The following is a 14,887-nucleotide window of genomic DNA, read 5'->3' as shown; positions in this document are numbered from 1 at the left end:
TGAACTGCAACGGTGTTACAGAGCCTCTTTATGCTCACTTCAAACTGATGGAAGTAACTATGAGCTGCCATCAGCTGGAGAACCACATTTTTGACAAGGAAATCTTCAAATTTCTTCAGAGATTTTTGGGGTTTTAAATGTTTAGCAAAAAAGTTTTAAAATACCGATTTTTTTAAAGTTTTATATATAAATCATGTACTTTAAGTGTAGGTGTAGGTGACATTCACAATAAGCACACAAAAAATGTCTAGCTCACAAAGTAATACAGAAAAAGGAAAAATACCTTTGGCTAAGCTTAGTGGCCTGGCAGCCAGGTGCCAGGGCATCTTGTTATCTTCATTTTATTTATCAAAGCAGCAAGAAAGATGAGCCGGAACAAGAGACACATGTAGTATTGGGAAACTGACCCCCTGAAAGTAATGAATGTGTCCAAGAACACACAACTCTTCATACATAAAAAGCAGCAATAGCCTAAAGTGATAGTGATCATTTAACGATAAGACTTATAACAACTGCTCACAGAGATCAGATAGTGATTACTTAAAACTACTGAAGTCCCTAGGTGGGCCACTCAAAGTAGCTGTAGGTGGTGAAAGTGGACTTCAACCCCAACTGGCTGGCTCCCAAACATCCCCTTGCCCAAGCAATCAATGCCAGTAACTGCTTACAGTGTGTACCAAAGCATTCAGAGCCAAAACTGAAGGAAAAGTCCACGGACACGTACAACTAGAGAAATGTAATTGTGAACCCACTGGTAGTAAATAAAAACCTCTTCTCCAGAATATCCCAGGATGGTTTAGCAATTCTACAGTGTTGGTGCCTAAACTGAAATAAACCCAAAATATTTAATCAGAGTAGGTAAAGACATGAATGAGAATATTGCTGTTTAATAGTGGAGCAGTCACATAAGAGTGTTTTTATACAATGTACCTTGTCCCACGTGCACGTGTCTGTACACACACAGACATCCCACTGCCGCACACGTTTCCCAGCTCCCTGTCCCCTTTCACTGGCCATTTTGATGCCTGTCTGGACATTTTTGCCAGTGTGGGTTAACCATCTGCAGGCAGACCATTCTTTTGCAACCTGTACTGCTACCTGCACAGCAGACATCCTCCTGAGCAGCCAGAGCTCACGTTTCATGAGCTCCTTCTGTCAGAAAAACCCTTCCTTGGTCAAAGCTAAATAACTCCAGTAAATTTTATGAGTGGAATTGAGACTCTTTAGTTCCAGGTCTCTGTTTAACCACATATCCTGGACTTGGCCTCTTCAGGCAGATTTCCTACCACAGGCTCATCAGACAAGTGCTTTTCTCACACTCCCAGAAACAGATGTGCAGGTTAATTTCAGGATTTCTTTTCCCATTGAAAACCAGCCCAATCCTGTTTTGTTTTCTGTTTCACAGAACAGCTGCCCAACCTGTGTGTGGTGAAACCACACCATCCCACAGAGCAGCCACTGTGAACGGAAGGAATCCAAGTACTGCCAGAAAACCCATCCTGGAACAAGCACTCATGGCCGAATCCAAACCTCCTTCCTCAGGGGAAGACACAATAACAATTAAAGCCTGCAAAGCCGCACACCCACAGCACCATTGAGGTAAAGAGCTGAAGAACGCACGCAGCGCTCACAGGGGAGCAAGCCGCGACTCGGATCTCCCCTTCCCTTCCCTGCAAGGCGACGGTTTCTAACGCCTTCCATTGCCACCGTTGCTCAACGCCCGTTACGCGGCGGTACTCGCGGTTCCTCAGCTCCCGTCCCTCCGCTGCGGGCTCACCGAAGGGCCGGCACCGGCTCGGTGCCCGCAGGCCTGAGGCCCAGAGGCCGCCGACCGCCTCTCCTCACGCCGCTCCCCGATAGCCCACTCGTACCTCGGCTGCGCCGCCTGGCGGCCGCCGCGCTACCGTGCCCGGATACGTGCGCCCGTGGTGCGGGCGTCCCCGGCGTCCCCCGCCGTGCCTTCCTCCCACCTCAGCGGAGCGGCGGCTGCATGGGGCGGCGCTGAGCGGCGGCGGCGGGGGGCAGCCATGCTGTCGAGGAAGGGGATCATCCCCGAGGAGTACGTGCTGACCCGGCTGGCGGAGGATGTGCCGGATCATGCCCGGTATCGAGCACGGGAGCGCAGGGCGCGTTTTGTGGGCAAGAACGGTGCCTGCAACGTGGCCCATAAAAACATCCGGGAGCAGGGACGCTTTCTCCAGGACGTCTTCACCACCCTGGTAGACCTCAAGTGGCATCACACGCTGCTTATCTTCACCATGTCCTTCCTCTGCAGCTGGCTGCTCTTCGGCATGGTGTGGTGGCTCATCGCTTTCGCCCACGGAGACCTGGATCACAGCACCCGGCTGCAGCGTGACCCCAGAGAAGGGATAGAAGGGGCCCCGGCCAGCTTTGTTCCCTGCGTGACCAGCATCCACTCCTTCACCTCTGCCTTCCTCTTCTCCATCGAGGTGCAGGTGACGATTGGCTTTGGGGGACGGATGGTGACAGAAGAGTGTCCCGCCGCCATCCTGGTGCTGATAGTGCAGAACATCGTGGGGCTGGTGATCAATGCCATCATGCTGGGCTGCATCTTCATGAAGACCTCACAAGCCCATCGCCGAGCTGAGACCCTCATCTTCAGCAAGCACGCGGTCATCGCGCTGAGGGAGGGCAAGCTCTGCTTCATGCTGCGGGTGGGGGACCTGCGGAAGAGCATGATCATCAGTGCCACCATCCGCATGCAGGTGGTGAAGAAGACCACCAGCCTGGAGGGGGAGGTGGTGCCCCTCAACCAGATAGACATCCAGATGGAGAACCCCGTGGGGGGCAACAGCATCTTCCTCGTCTCCCCACTCATTATCTACCATGTGATAGACAAGAACAGTCCACTCTACGACATCTCCCCTGTAAACCTTCACCACCATGAGGACCTGGAGATCATCGTCATCTTGGAAGGGGTGGTGGAGACAACCGGCATCACCACTCAAGCCAGAACCTCCTACCTGGCAGATGAAATCCTCTGGGGTCAAAGGTTTGTGCCCATTGTGGCAGAGGAAGATGGGCGATACTCTGTGGACTACTCTAAATTTGGCAACACAGTCAAAGTGCCCACCCCTTCGTGCACTGCTAGGCAGCTGGAGGAGGACAAGAGCATTATGGATACCATGCCGTTTTCCCCTAAAGGCACAATAAGGAAGAGGTCTGTCAAGCTAAAGCCTAAGTTTACCATAAGTGATGAGCCTTCCTGATGCCTTTTGACTGGGAAACTGTTAGGGCTTTGTGTCTGAAAGATCCCATAAACTCAAAACACTGAGGTGGCCTCTTACTTTTTTTTAAATTCAGGTTGGTAGCACAAGGTATGTTCTGGTGTTATTTATTGTGGGATAAATCTAAAGCTAATTCTATTTTTTTAAGTGTGAGAGATTTCAAACAGCGCTGGGAGTAGGGAAAACATGGTCTGCAGCTTTAAATTTCAGTTGAGACTGTTGTGTTTAATTGCACAATCATTTTGCATTGATATATCTGCAGGTAACAACATATTTTCTCAGAAAATAAATGTATATTTATCCTCAGTTTGCAGTACCGAGGATCTTGCAGTGTCATCAACTCAGTAGTTTTTAACTGTTTTTTTTCTAACTTGAGCAATTAATATAGCAAAATAAAATATGAATAATTAATAAAGTAGGCTGGATTTTAATGATAACAAAAGGCTCAGGCAATGTTATGTATGATACAAGACCAGATCTGGAAATGTCTATGTTTTATGCTCTTTATGTCTCAAAGAAATTAACTGCCAGATTTGCTTCATCCATATTGTATGGAGCCACTCCTATCACATGCAATATGAAATGTAGTCGAATACCTGCTTTTGTTTAAATTATAACCCTTTACACTTCCAAAAGAAAACATTCAGGAGTACCTTTTTGGACTGTACATTTCTGATGATAAGCAATGCTTTGCCTTTAGAAAGAGTAGTGGTTAATAAAACAACTGTCATTAATTATAAATAGGAAAAAAACTGTATTTTGATTTCTAAAAGAAGACACACACACACACACAGAGCCACATGGCAATAGGATCTCAATAAAAAAAATCTAAGCTGTCCCTTAGGTCAGGGTGAATACTGTTAGATAATTAGGGAACAGACAAAGATACTTTAAATGAAAGGGCAGTGCTGAATGCTAAATTATGTCTGCATGCAGTAGGCAAAACCTTTCCCTCCTTTCCTTTTTGTAAATGAAGTCTGGCTTCCTGTGCTTAGGGAAAGGAGAGGTGTGTAAGACAGTGTGGTCGCTTCCGGGATGCTTTGTCACCAAACATACACCTGCAGAGGAAACTATTCCCTTTCCATTTACATCCTGACCTCCCTTCCCAGCAAGTGCCTGCCTTGGTTTTTAGCAGAATGCAAGATCTGGTATTTACCAGCAACAGTGAAGGAGCCATGTTCACCCCTTCAGTTCCACAGTGACAACAGGAGTGATTCCCCTTTACACACTCTTGCAAATCCGATATCCTGGGATATTAGTAACATCAGCAATTTTATTTCTATGTGGGCTTATTAGGAGACAGTGGCAGTATTAACTGTGTGCTATGAACAGGGCAAACTGCCACTTAAGTAAAAAAGGTAATGTTGTCCAAATAAAACCTAAATAAACATTAACAGATTTGATCCAACACCTGGTTACAGGCTGTGTAGAGAGGCACCAAGTTACTTCCAATTTACTTAAGGAGCTTCTAGCATCAAGTTCTTGTATGTTGCATAGTTCACAGCATACACCTAAATGGTTTGTGTTAGCAATAATATGGCAAATATTTGAATGCGTTGTGAGTGTAACAATATGCCAAACTCATTCAAAAGTGTGACAAAACTTCCATAGTGACTATGGAAAATTTTCAGGCATCTATAATAAAATGAAATAATGTTTGGATAAAATCAATGGTTGTTTTAAAATTATAAAATAGTAATTCTGTTTTCAATATTTATATATTTCAGTTTATGAAGACCTGTATCAGCATTATCAGACTATGAGTTAAACGAATATATGTGCCTGTTCAGATTTCAGATTCCCAATACACCAGTAGTATTCTGTGAACAGCTCTAAAAATGTGGTGCTTCGCAATGAAAAGACAGTCAAACTAGCATTAACAAGCAGTCAGCAAACAAAATTTGGAGAGGCCTATTTTACATTTGTAATCATAAAACCACCTTTTTTATATAAGAGGGAATAATTAAATGCTTTTGATGATTAAACTTTTTCTGTAAGATTGAGTCTAACTGTCACATTATTCTCCAGATTTCCCTTTTAGTGCTTCTGTTCCATCTCCCACTGCCTATCAGAGGGGCACTTAGAGTAGGGTCATTTGCCTTTCCTAGACACCTTTGTCCCTTTGAAAGTATCACTTGTCACAATACCACTGCTCTATTCTTATTAGAGTCATAGACAAAATACTAGAGTTAGCTTTCCAGTGACTTGAAATCGTTGGCTTCTCTCTAGTCTCTTTAGTGCCCTATTTTGATGTGTAAGACAGCTTGAGGTACCCGCATAAAACCTTTTCAGCTCTGGTAGCTTTTTAAAGCTCTTTTCAGGATTTGACCCAAATGTGAAGCAGTTGCAGGAACACTACCATGCAACTATTTTCAGGAACTGATGCAAGCCTCTTCTTCCCTAAGGGAAATCTGTGCAACAGAGAGGTAGAAAATTCCATTTGTTCACTGTGAGATGGAAGGGAAAGACTGGAGAAAACAGCTTGTATCCACTGGGCTGCTTTCAGGACCACCTTTTGTTACTTCTTTTACAAGTATCTGCCCAATTTTCTCCAGTCTTGCAATAAATAGGCATCATAATATTATGAGGGAGGCAGGATCTGTACTATTAAAATCACCGTGGTGAATTATTTCAGTCAAAGTATTGGTGATTTTGAATCTCAGGATTCATGTAATTTTAAATTCCTCTGTCTTTTCACCACTTAAAATATTCAGAAGCATTTCGGGGGCAGAGCAAGGAAGAGTAAGTGTATTTATTTTGTCCCAGGGATATTACTTCTTTGTAAGGATCTTTTATTTTGTCATTTACAAAGTATTTGGGAATGCAAATATCTGGAACTGTCTTAAAGTGGTGCTTGTGCTGACCGCCCCCATTCTCTGTAGGAAGGTTCTGAAGAAGACGTCAGCGCTATCATTTGATGTAGAAAAGTCCTCATTCTTAGTAATGAGCAAACGCTGCATTTTCCACAGTTGGAGTCCAAAGTGAGTGGGTTTTGAACTTTCTTTCTCAGCCTCTGTCACTCTTTGGTAGGTGTTATCGTAGCTGGGATCCTGCCAAGCAGCTAGAGGAGTGTGCTGTGACTTCCACTGCGGTACCTCTGCACATGTGCTCTGCACAGAAACCAGTGTGAGGGAAGTAGGAGGCTACTTGCTCAGCAGCTTGCCCTGACTGAGGGGAGGATGTGGACACAAAAAGTGGGAAGCTGTAGGTTTTGTAGTGACCCATTGCTGAGTTTAGGATCTGGTGTAATCAGCTGTGTCCATGGAAATTGCTCTCATGTGCTTCTGAGTCTGGAGGCCATTATCAGTTTATACTCAGTCCACACTGTTTAGTACATTCAAACTGGAATTTGTTAAGCTGTTTGGATGGACAGAAGGATCACAGAGCTTATAATCAGAAATAGAGACTGGAGAGCACTTAAGTTATATGCCACAGTTTAAAATACTTGTAGTGACTGCTGGTGAGAACACAGCAACTGGGAGTATCAGTTTCATGTTGCTTTTCATAATGAAATCAAGTGGCATATGTATGCAAAATAGAGTATAACAAGGTTTGACCTTGTCTCTTTATCTCCCAAAGCACGTGATAAGTACAGTATATTATAGCAGTATACTTCAGTAGGACAATGTCCCTATAAAATAGATACAAACCAGAAGTGAACTCAAGAGGCTGCATATTAGGGCAAAGGAAGGTGAGGGACAAAACCCCCCGCTATTTAAATCCACATGTGACACAGTGGGAAGACAATGTCAAGAAGTAACAAACTATTTTCTTTCGAAGCCCTTTGCACCAGTAGAGGTGTGACGATGCTGAGGTGAGAGGTCAGAGACCTAAAAAGCAGATATGAGAGGCTGGTATAAAAGTCTTTAACAAGGCCAAGGTTTGTGTGCTAGGATAGATTAGCAGTGGGGTTAATGTCAAAATTCAGTCAGCTCTGTAAGGCGAGACTGTGGGCTGGACATGATTTGCATTGCTCAATCCAGTGGGTAAATATTGCTGCATGTTGAGCAAGGTACAGGTCACAGCACAGCCCTGTTGGAAGCAGTGTTAGGAGGGCTCTGTGGCAACTGATTCTAGTGGTTAGTTATTTATAAATAGTTAATAATATCAATCTAATGAATAGTAGTTCACTGAAAACAGAAGTTTCTTTATGTTTTCCTTCCTCTTCCACTCTTTTTTTGTATATTGGTCACCCCTAAAGGTAATTATTGTAGGTCTGCTAGCACAGATTTTTTTGGTTTGGGATAAAGCACAAGAATGCTTTGGGAAATGAAATACAGAAATAAAATAGATATTGGAAACCCAATATCTATTGTGAAATTGCCAAGCTTGCAACTTTCACAGGGATTCCTTGCACAGAGCAAGGAAATACCTATTCCTAGGAACTGGGTACTAATAAACTACTATAGATTATTCCCTATTGTTCATTCTGCAGGTCCTTGTGGAAGTGAAAATGGTTTAGCTCTTCAAGTTAGGGTTCAGGAGAAAAGAAGGTTCAAAATCACTGCATTTTAGGCTCCCTGGTTACAACTTTCTGTCTCTGATGTTTCTCTCTCTGCTACTAAAAGTAGGCAGAGTCAATGCTCTTTGCAGTGCATATTCCCGTGTAGCACTGCATTCATCCAGGGCCAGCTTCCCAATTCCAAGGTTGACTTCTCAAACCCAACAGCCATGACCCAAGGCTCCTGGAAGGCAGCAGAAGAAATCCCACCTATTTCAGTGGATTTTTTGATCAAAGGACAATCTGCCAACCTGCTGAAAGCATTTACTGCAGCAGAAAGAGGGGTTTAATCAGCACTGCAGACCTTGGTCAAGCAAAACTGCTGCTTGAGTTGAGAGGACCCTTGTGTGAAGGAGACCTTGGGTAAACTGGACCAGAGCAGGCGGTGGGACGTGTGCTTGGTGTGGCTGGTGACTGTCTCGCTGCCTGTAAAAAATGAATCATTGTACTATTTTTGATTCAGCAACAGGAGAATGATATGTGATACAAACCTCCACACCCTCCCAAGGAGAACTATTAAAAGAGCAGAAGACATTCTTGAGAGGCTGCAGATACTCCTGCCTCCATCTTGCTCTTAGCACTGCTGGGTGCCTACAGAGAGAGGATCGTATGCTGCATGTTTTCCTAGCTTATGCCCCTATTTGAATACACAGTGTGACTTTAAAGACTCATCACAGGGGAATGACTCAGTTTAAAAGTAATTTTCAGGAATCATGACCTACAGCCCCTCTTCTTGCCCTGTCAACCTTTTTGCCAGACTTACTTACTGAGTTTAAATGCAGTTGGAACTCCATGAGAAGTTTGCTACCTCACTCCCTTACTGCAAAGCTGAGTAGCCTTAAATAATCAATCCCATATGAACTGAGGGGACCCAGAGGCTTTGTAATAATGGCCCCACAGAGGAACGTGTTTTCTCTTTCCTCCCTTCAGAGGTGCTGATGCCTGCCTTGGCAGCTGGCATCAAGTATCCCATCCCATCCTTCCCCATCTCTCTGCCCCTGCTGCCATAACAGTGGCGAGGCCCTGAGCTAAGAATATAGCTGTTATATGCTATGACAAGAGATGGGAGCTGCCCTTCTCCTTCCTTAGCCTTGACTAATTGACTATTTTAAGTGGCAAGTACCTGCTTACTGTTTTGCATTTATGCCCATCAGAGGACAGGCAAAGTGTACAAATAGCATTGCTGCTGTTATAGTCACAATAATGCTATTCCTGGGCAGAGCTGAGCACAGAGGTTGACAGTGAGCATCAATGACAGCAGCAGAAGCCCTTGCCTTCAGTGAGTTTCAGATCAGGCCCCCTGTTCAATCCTGGACTTTAAATCGAAGAGAGCTTGCCAGGGAGTTCATTAGCACCAGGTTTTTCCTCTTAGGACATTATTAGGTTAATGGGGTGGGCAGCTGACCCAAATAGTCCCTGATGGTGCTTTTGCTGTAACAGTGGTGCTGTTTTCTGTGGTTTATGTTGCTGCCTCAGCATATCCTGGGAACGTCTTCCTGTGCTTTGTGAGTAGAGAATCTTGTTTTATTTCCTTTTCTCTAGCATGAGAGAACATGGCCCTCTTGTACGTGTTGTATAATCCTATATGACGAGGCATTTAAATGACTTGAATGTTTATGTTGTGGTCTGAAATCAGCTGCCCTTTTTGTTGTGTACCTGAAAGGAGGTTGTAGCAAGATGGGTATTGGTCTCTTTTCACACATAACAAGTTATAGAATAAGAGAAAACAGTTCCAAGTTGAGCCAGGGGATGTTTACATGGGATATCAGGAAAAATGTCCTCACTGAAAGAAGAAGGTTGAGTCATCATCTCTGAAGATATTTAAAAGATATGTAGGCACAGCACATAAGGACACAGTTTAGTGGTGAAGGCAGTGCTATATAATGGCTAGATTCAATGATCATAGAATCAGCTAGGTTGGAAAAGACCTTTAAGATCATCAAGGCCAACCATTACTCCAGGACTACCAAATCCATCACTAAACCATGTTGCTAAGGGCCTCATCTACATGGTTTTTGGACACTTTTGGAAACAGTGATTCTGCCACTGCCCTGGGCAGCCTGTTCTAGTGCCTGACCACCCTTTTGGTGAAGAGATTTTCTTAAGGTCTCTTCCAACCTAAATAACTCTAAGTTCTTGCTATCTCCTGGTAAGTGCATAGAAGTAATGGGAACAATATTTTCTGTATCTTGCCTTTGCCCTAGATGCAATTTCCCAGCATTGTTAGCTCTACTCTAAGACTTGAAAAAATAGTAAGATAATGTTTCTTTCATGGGATGGATGAAGAGCAGTGAGATGAGCTGGAAGATGGGAGTAGTCATCTTGCAAAATGCATGAATTTCGTTGGAGTGGAGTGCCCAGAGAGCAGCTTCCTTATGTAAAATGATGGTAAATTTTGACCCTATGGGTAAAGAAGCTACCCTATGCAGCCATCCCCAGGGATGTTTTAGAAGATGACTAGTACTCTGTGGGTGTGCTGATCACTCAATATGCAAGGGTGGCTTGATTTTAAAGACTGGCTTCACCCACCATGGAGAAAGTTCGTGTTTGCTGAGCATTTATCTAGAATTATAGGCAGTAAACAGCTATTTTCCAAAGGCAGTCTCTATCTTTGAAATGTCTCTGCAGAAAGTAGCCATTTTCTTGCAGGTTTTCTTCTATCAAGTGTTGTCTAGACATCCAGAGCTGAAATCTTTACATTTAGAATGCACCTGCTTTACTAAATGGATGCATTTGATAGTGATATTTGATCACCCAGTTTGAAAGACTGTTCTTTTGTGCGCCTTCTTTTAATTGTGGAAAAGTTGTATTCCTTTATCTGTTTGAAGGGGTTTTTCCTACCTATTTTGTTCATTACTGTACATAGCCTGAAAAGTATGTCACTTCTGTTGTGTTCTTGAACAGCATATAAGGAAAAAAACTAGTTAAAAAGTTCCACAGCATGCCATAGCCCTCTGACCCACAGTCAGAGCACTTCAATTGCAATACTAGCATTCAAGATGTTTGAATGGTATCACAAATGTTTGTACTGCTATGTGCAGATCTGTCTTCACTGAAGAGACACCATTTCTTTTGTTAAGTGAAGCTCAATCAAGTTTTAAAAGGCATCCTCAAAAGTTTCATCTTCAGTAGAAACCTCACATCTGATCCTACGTTCTTTGCTTTGCTTCTCTGTTTCGCAAGTTACACAGGGGATGAAACCAGATCCATCCTCATCGTCCTTACTTTCTACTTCTTCCTCAGTTGGGAACAGTCCCTTAAACCAGGGAATTAAACTTGCCCTGTTCCTCCATCATATACACAGCACTAAGGTGTCATGTCCAAGGCTAGTGCCTTTGAACGTGCTGTAAGACACTTAATCTTTAAAATTATAACTGCTTCTTGGCTAGATTGACCAGAATCCTTGATTTTATTTTGTTCAGAGAGAAGAGGATAAAAGTCTTGACACATTTATGAAATAAAGTCGTGATAGATTTACGGAGTAAACTCCTGACACATTTATGGAGGGGGTTGGTGCCAGTGTCAGCCAAGTGGTTTGTGTTCTACTATTTAAACTGTAATTTTCACATTTCACTGATCTCCTGTAACATTAAATAACTACCTGAAGGGACAACATAAATATAAGTCTTCCAGCCTGCTTATTCCCCTTCTTTGGACTTGGCCTTAAGCAGGCCCAATGTTAAACTTGAGTGTTCAAAAACCCCCATATCTCTGTGAACCTCTGCCTTGACTGCCAGAGATCCCTTCCTGCCTCCTTCAGGTGACTTCCCTATCTAAAAGAAGTAACTTGGGGACAACTTCTTTAGTGGTAGTGGACAATATACATGATACCTACTTTTTTGCCCCTTCTCCACACACATTGCTGGTCCCAAACCTAGAGGCCTGTAGGAGATATGGGGATGTGCAGCTTCTGCTAAGCCATCCTGTCACCTTCCAGTGATGCTTGACTGGTGACGCTAGAATTATGCTCAGGAATGGCTCAGAGTGGCCTTGGCTGTTTTGTGCTGTTATAAAGCTAATACTTTAAAGGTTCTGTGTGGCTCTGGTTTGCAGTCACAGTTCATTAGCAGCCCTGTTTGTTAGGTTCTTCTGTAAAGTAGGAAGAAATACAGTTAGATGCAATAGCAATAATCTTACACTGACCTATCATAACAGAACTTAATGTATCCATAGAAAAAGCCTCTATCTTGCATTAAAAAGTTTTGCCACATGTACACCACAAATATTTTGTTAGCTTGTTCTCATTACTCAGTATTCAATCATTGCTGGTTTTCACATTGAATCTCAGAAACTGCTCCAAAGTGTGTTAAATTCAACAGATGTCTTCTTGCTGACTTACACAAAAATATATCTGGATGCAGTTCACAGAATGCTGGCTAAAATGCTGTGCTGGCACTCACATTTCATTCATTTCTCTGAAACAGTTTAAGAAGTACTGATCAGCTTTAGTTGAGAGGTTTGATTTTATCCTTAGTGAGTTACAGGGGGAAAGTTCTGTTTGTTAGTTAATTTTTATAGCTTATTCAGTGCATCACTGTGAGATGGCTATTCTGAAAAATAGAAATGCTTCCTTAAAGATTTTATCTACTTTAGATAAAAATCCAACACCTCTAATAACTTTGTGGGGTGTCTTATTCCCTTATCCAGGCACACTAAAAAGCCCGAGTACTTGCAAACTAATGTCCAAATTTAAACTAACTTCTAAGAAATAACAAACAATAATAAAACAACAGTTTACCCACAGGCTTGAGCTGAAAGGCTTGTTCTACACACTATTGAGTTGCTGAATGAAAAATCTCACCTCTTAATATATTGTCAGATGCCTTTGGAGAGAATTATAGTTTGCTCATACAAAAGTATAATCCATTTTCTCCAGTATTAATCTTCATGGCTTGATTGGCTTTGGGTAACTGTCCAATGTTTGTGGCTCTGATACATTCATACAATGCTTTATGTTGTCAGGTACAGAATTTGACATGAGAAGTTCAAGTCTTATGAACTGTTTTGAGTAGGGATTTCTCTTAGCTTAGAAGCAACAGGAGACTTTGCTAAAGCAAGGGAGAAAGTCTTCCATTAAAAAGCTGCTGCAGTAAAATACTTCTGGGATACTAAGTCAAGAGTGATTTATTGCAGAAGAAAGACTTGCACAGAAAAAAAGTATGCACCTACTGTTCTTTGAGTGCTCTGTGCCTGGACTCAGTATGACATTGCACTTACACACATACATACCTACTGTGTCATACTGCATATGTCAAAAGAAATGTTGCTCTTGGTTAAGGAGTGTGGGGTGTTTTGGTTGTTTTTCTGCCAGCAAGAATAAGACCAAAGTATCAGTTCCATCAACAAGATGGCAGTCAAGCTCTACTGGTGAGCAGGCTGCTTACCCCACTAAAATAGTGTTACTTTGCTACAGAATAGAAGATCTTAAGTTTGAGAACAAACTAGTTAAGATGTAAACCCCAGACAAGGGTTTGATGTTAACACTCCTCAAGTATGAAGCTGAAAAGCTATATTGCTTTCTTGCCACTGGAACTTTACAACAGGGTAAATAAATACAAAATTACATCTTGTGGTTGAGAGGAGAGAGGGAAAGTGAAATTGCTCCTGTCAGATGTGGTATCTCCTGGAAAGCAAATGGTGGTGGAATGGCTGGATTGAAGATAACCTCAGGTTTTGGCTCTTTATTTTTACCAGCCTCTACTTTTAGCAAATTTTATAGTGGGGAATATCATTCTTCACTCATTTGAGAGAAAACAACTTGAGGAAAGCAAAAATCCACGTTAAATTCAACCTTTGCTTGTACCAGTTTGTTGGATTTTTTTGTAGAGACTTTCAGTAGCAAAAATGACATGTCAAGTGAAACTGTCTACTGGAGCACTGTGTGGGCTAATATGATAGAAAGCTACAGCCTCCTCCCTAGTCTCCTGGGGCTGAATGATGCTTGCACAGGCTCATAAGTTACACCTTCCTGTCCCAAACCACTCTGTACAACTAAAAATTATTTTCCCCCTCATGTTACATCATAATAGTGCTCTGTACTGTCCTTAAAGTGAAAGGAGCCATAGATGTATTATACATACCAGGAAGCCATAGTAATATTTCTTTTGTGATGGTTTCTCCAGGCTTTGTAAACCACTTTGAAAGCAATTTAGCACAGATTGTGAGTAGAAGCAGTTGCCTGAGTGGCCCTGTAGCTCTTGTCTGACATTATCCTTTATTATACCTTCCTCCAGTAACCACTGGGTTTGAGTCTCTTCAAGGCAGAAATCACTTACTCTGCACACATAAACACAGAGAAATGGCACAGCATTTGCTTGTGCTAGATAAGCAAATAAAGATGTGAAAAGGAGGTCAAAAAAACTTGATGGTTTACTTCGTTATAGTCTTGGTATTTGTATATCTGTTATGCATATAGGCAGCAAGAGGATCCAGTCTCAGTAAGGAATACGTTAAGTGCAAGGATTAAGGTTTTTTTGACAGCTTAAACACAATGAGCCTCTAGTGCTCTGGATACAAAAATGTACTTACTTATAATAATTTAGTACTTGTCCAACTGCTTTTATAACAAATGTAACATGTAATTACATGTTTTATTATATTTTCCCTTGCTTATGAAGTTCCAAGCTTCTCCATGCTAGTCCTTCTCATGGTCCCCCAAACAGCTGTGCCAGCATGATTTAAAAGGGGGTGAATTGTGGAGTACAAGCATTCTCCCTGCTGCAGGAGGAACAATCTATTGACTTTCTCATAAAGCATCAGTGTCATCCTATTAAAAAAAAAAGAAAAACTCATCAGGAAAATACTTCACAAACTCCATGAGCTATTTTTCCATTTTTAATTTTACTTTTTCCCTATGAGAGTTTCTTGAAACCTTCAGAGAGACAGATACCATTAAGTCTGCTCAATGGATTAGGCTCCCTGATTTCCAGTCGGGTATGCAGGCACACAGATGCTGTGGATGCTGAAATTCTCAGGCTAGCTCTCTTAAGCTGAATCTAGACCTCAAGCTAGATTTAGATCTACATCTGGAACATTTTTCTTACTTTTGTGTGCATTGGTATGCATGTGCAGTGCTATGCAGGTGTCCTCACCCTGAGACAACCAAACACATCTGGGTGGGATTCCTTTTTTTGTTGGT

At 42.4% G+C, this 14,887-nt stretch overlaps 1 protein-coding gene across 1 annotated transcript; it reads left to right on the top strand.

The window, feature by feature from the left end:
- Nucleotides 1–1,989: 1,989 nt before the first annotated feature.
- KCNJ11 (potassium inwardly rectifying channel subfamily J member 11) lies at nucleotides 1,990–3,682 on the top strand. Its single transcript, XM_034061995.1, has one exon. It carries the CDS (start codon nucleotides 2,028–2,030, stop codon nucleotides 3,228–3,230), a length of 1,203 nt encoding a protein of 400 aa, XP_033917886.1. The 5' UTR covers nucleotides 1,990–2,027; the 3' UTR covers nucleotides 3,231–3,682.
- The last annotated feature ends 11,205 nt before the right edge of the window (nucleotides 3,683–14,887 follow it).

The sequence above is a fragment of the Melopsittacus undulatus genome, chromosome 4, assembly GCF_012275295.1.
Source record: "Melopsittacus undulatus isolate bMelUnd1 chromosome 4, bMelUnd1.mat.Z, whole genome shotgun sequence".
NCBI classification, from domain to species: domain Eukaryota; kingdom Metazoa; phylum Chordata; class Aves; order Psittaciformes; family Psittaculidae; genus Melopsittacus; species Melopsittacus undulatus.
The sequence above is the reverse complement of the archived record's forward strand: the minus strand, read 5'-3'. Positions and strand labels throughout refer to the sequence as shown.

Excerpts from the sequence above, each read along its gene's own strand:
- KCNJ11 (XM_034061995.1), top strand. The coding sequence starts at position 2,028 with ATGCTGTCGAGGAAGGGGATCATCCCCGAGGAGTACGTGCTGACCCGG.